Source organism: Rutidosis leptorrhynchoides, chromosome 4, assembly GCF_046630445.1.
Source record: "Rutidosis leptorrhynchoides isolate AG116_Rl617_1_P2 chromosome 4, CSIRO_AGI_Rlap_v1, whole genome shotgun sequence".
Taxonomy (NCBI): domain Eukaryota; kingdom Viridiplantae; phylum Streptophyta; class Magnoliopsida; order Asterales; family Asteraceae; genus Rutidosis; species Rutidosis leptorrhynchoides.
This window is the reverse complement of record NC_092336.1, coordinates 519,533,992-519,536,312: the sequence shown is the minus strand read 5'-3', so window position 1 is coordinate 519,536,312 and position 2,321 is coordinate 519,533,992. Positions and strand designations below refer to the sequence as shown.

At 36.1% G+C, this 2,321-nt stretch overlaps 1 protein-coding gene across 1 annotated transcript; it reads left to right on the top strand.

Moving 5' to 3' along the window:
• Window positions 1–332: 332 nt before the first annotated feature.
• On the top strand, window positions 333–2,321 carry LOC139844885 (3-ketoacyl-CoA synthase 11-like). The gene is made up of 2 exons (XM_071835106.1): window positions 333–1,144; window positions 1,392–2,321. The coding sequence occupies exons 1-2, from the start codon at window positions 383–385 to the stop codon at window positions 2,172–2,174; spliced, it is 1,545 nt and encodes a 514-aa protein (XP_071691207.1). The 5' UTR covers window positions 333–382; the 3' UTR covers window positions 2,175–2,321.

Genomic DNA, 2,321 nt, shown 5'->3' with positions numbered 1-2,321 from the left:
TTTTTCGAGCGTTTTCTCGCCAAAATAAAAACATTTATCACAAAGTGTCTTTATTAAATGTTCATATTTTCATCCAATCTATAATGTTCGTGAACAACATTTTTTCAAAATACGAAGAAAAAAAAAAGTTTTTGCTTCCCCACACTTCCCCCGAGTGGTTACTTCGAATCTATATATATATTTTAATATACAAAAAAGTGGCAAGTATTATAGATTTTTACGAGAGCATTCAAAAGTTCGTTGGGGGTAGTTGCAACCCCACCCTACCGCCATCATTTCTTCTTTAAATTCCCAAATTTCCCCCTCACATTTTCCACAATTTCTTCCATCAAATTCACAAGTCATTCATCAATTTCCTCTCAATTCAATCTACAAATACTCCATGACGGACAAACAACAACCACCATCGCCGTCTCCGGCGCCGACAACCACCACCACCCTCCCCAATTTCTTACTTTCAGTAAAACTAAAATACGTAAAATTAGGCTACCATTACTTAATTTCACATGGCATGTATCTTTTACTAACTCCCGTACTCGCAATCGTTGCAACTCATTTATCGACACTCACAACACGCGATTATATTCATTTATGGTACCAAATTCAATTCAATTCAATCACTGTTGTTATATGTTCGACGTTACTTGTATTTTTAGCCACACTTTACTTCATGAGCAGACCGAAAAAAGTTTATTTAATTGATTTCGCGTGTTATAAACCCGATGAAGAACGAATTGTAACGCGAGAAATATTTATGGACCGCTCAACTCGAGCTGGAACATTTACCGAAGAGAATTTAGCTTTTCAAAAGAAGATACTAGAACGTTCGGGTTTAGGTCAAAAGACGTATTTTCCAGAAGCGGTTTTGGCGATTCCGCCGAATCCGTGTATGGCCGAAGCGCGAAAAGAGGCGGAAATGGTTATGTATGGAGCGATCGATGATTTGTTGGCGAAAACCGGGGTTAAAGCGAAGGAAATTGGGATATTGATTGTGAATTGTAGCTTGTTTTGCCCCACACCTTCATTGAGTTCAATGATTGTGAATCATTATAAACTTAGAGGAAATATTATGAGTTATAATCTTGGTGGAATGGGTTGTAGTGCTGGTTTGATTGCTATTGATCTTGCAAAGCAATTGCTGCAGGTAATTTAATTTCCCACTTTTTAAATATTTGGTGAGAAAACATTATGGGTAGTGATATATCCACTTACCCTTTTTATAAATTCACTCATTATCATGCATTCAGTCTTGTATTGTACAAACAGTTATGCATTATAAATGTGGATTTATTAGAATTGTTAGTGGATATATTGGTTATGGATTATTTAAGTATTATGTATTATTCTATAAATTAATTGATTTTTTATGTTTGTTTGTTTGTTGATAATAGGTGAACCCTAATTCGTATGCAATGGTTGTAAGCACGGAGAACATAACATTGAATTGGTACTTTGGAAACAATCGATCAATGCTTGTGTCGAACTGTCTATTTCGAATGGGAGGTGCTGCTGTTTTGTTGTCAAATCGATCATCTGATCGTCGTCGTTCAAAGTATCAACTCATTCACACTGTTCGAACACATAAAGGTGCCGATGACAGGTGTTATAATTGTGTTTTCCAAGAAGAAGACGAGGACAAAAAGATAGGCGTAGCGCTTTCAAAAGATCTAATGGCGGTTGCTGGTGAGGCCTTGAAAACAAATATCACGACACTTGGACCTTTAGTGCTTCCTATGTCGGAACAATTTCTGTTTTTCGTAACTTTAGTTGCTAGAAAAGTGTTTCAAATGAAAATCAAACCATATATCCCCGATTTCAAGCTTGCGTTCGAGCACTTTTGTATTCATGCGGGTGGAAGAGCGGTTCTTGATGAGTTGGAAAAGAATCTAGATTTAGCTGATTGGCATATGGAACCTTCTAGAATGACGCTAAATAGGTTTGGAAATACTTCGAGTAGCTCGTTATGGTACGAATTAGCTTATTCTGAGGCTAAGGGCAGAATAAGAAAAGGTGATCGTTCATGGCAAATAGCTTTTGGGTCAGGGTTTAAATGTAATAGTGCAGTGTGGAGAGCATTGAAAACAATTGATCCGACTAAGGAGAAAAATCCATGGACCGATGAGATCGATAACTTCCCGGTTCATGTTCCGAAAATCGAGAAAATCGGATCGTAAAAGTATTATATTTTAATTTTTAATTACTTACTCTTTTGTGAATTTTTAAAGATTTGATATGAAAAAAAGTTACGTAAAATATTGTCTTTATGTTATTGTAGAAAGTAAAAGAGGCAATTGCCGTTTAACTTTCACTTATCGTGTATT

What these genes read in the sequence shown, in the direction of transcription:
- LOC139844885 (XM_071835106.1), top strand. Translation starts at nt 383, where the DNA reads ATGACGGACAAACAACAACCACCATCGCCGTCTCCGGCGCCGACAACC. An exon ending in TTGCAAAGCAATTGCTGCAG is followed by an intron (nt 1,145 to 1,391) that starts GTAATTTAATTT and finishes TGTTGATAATAG; the next exon opens with GTGAACCCTAATTCGTATGC.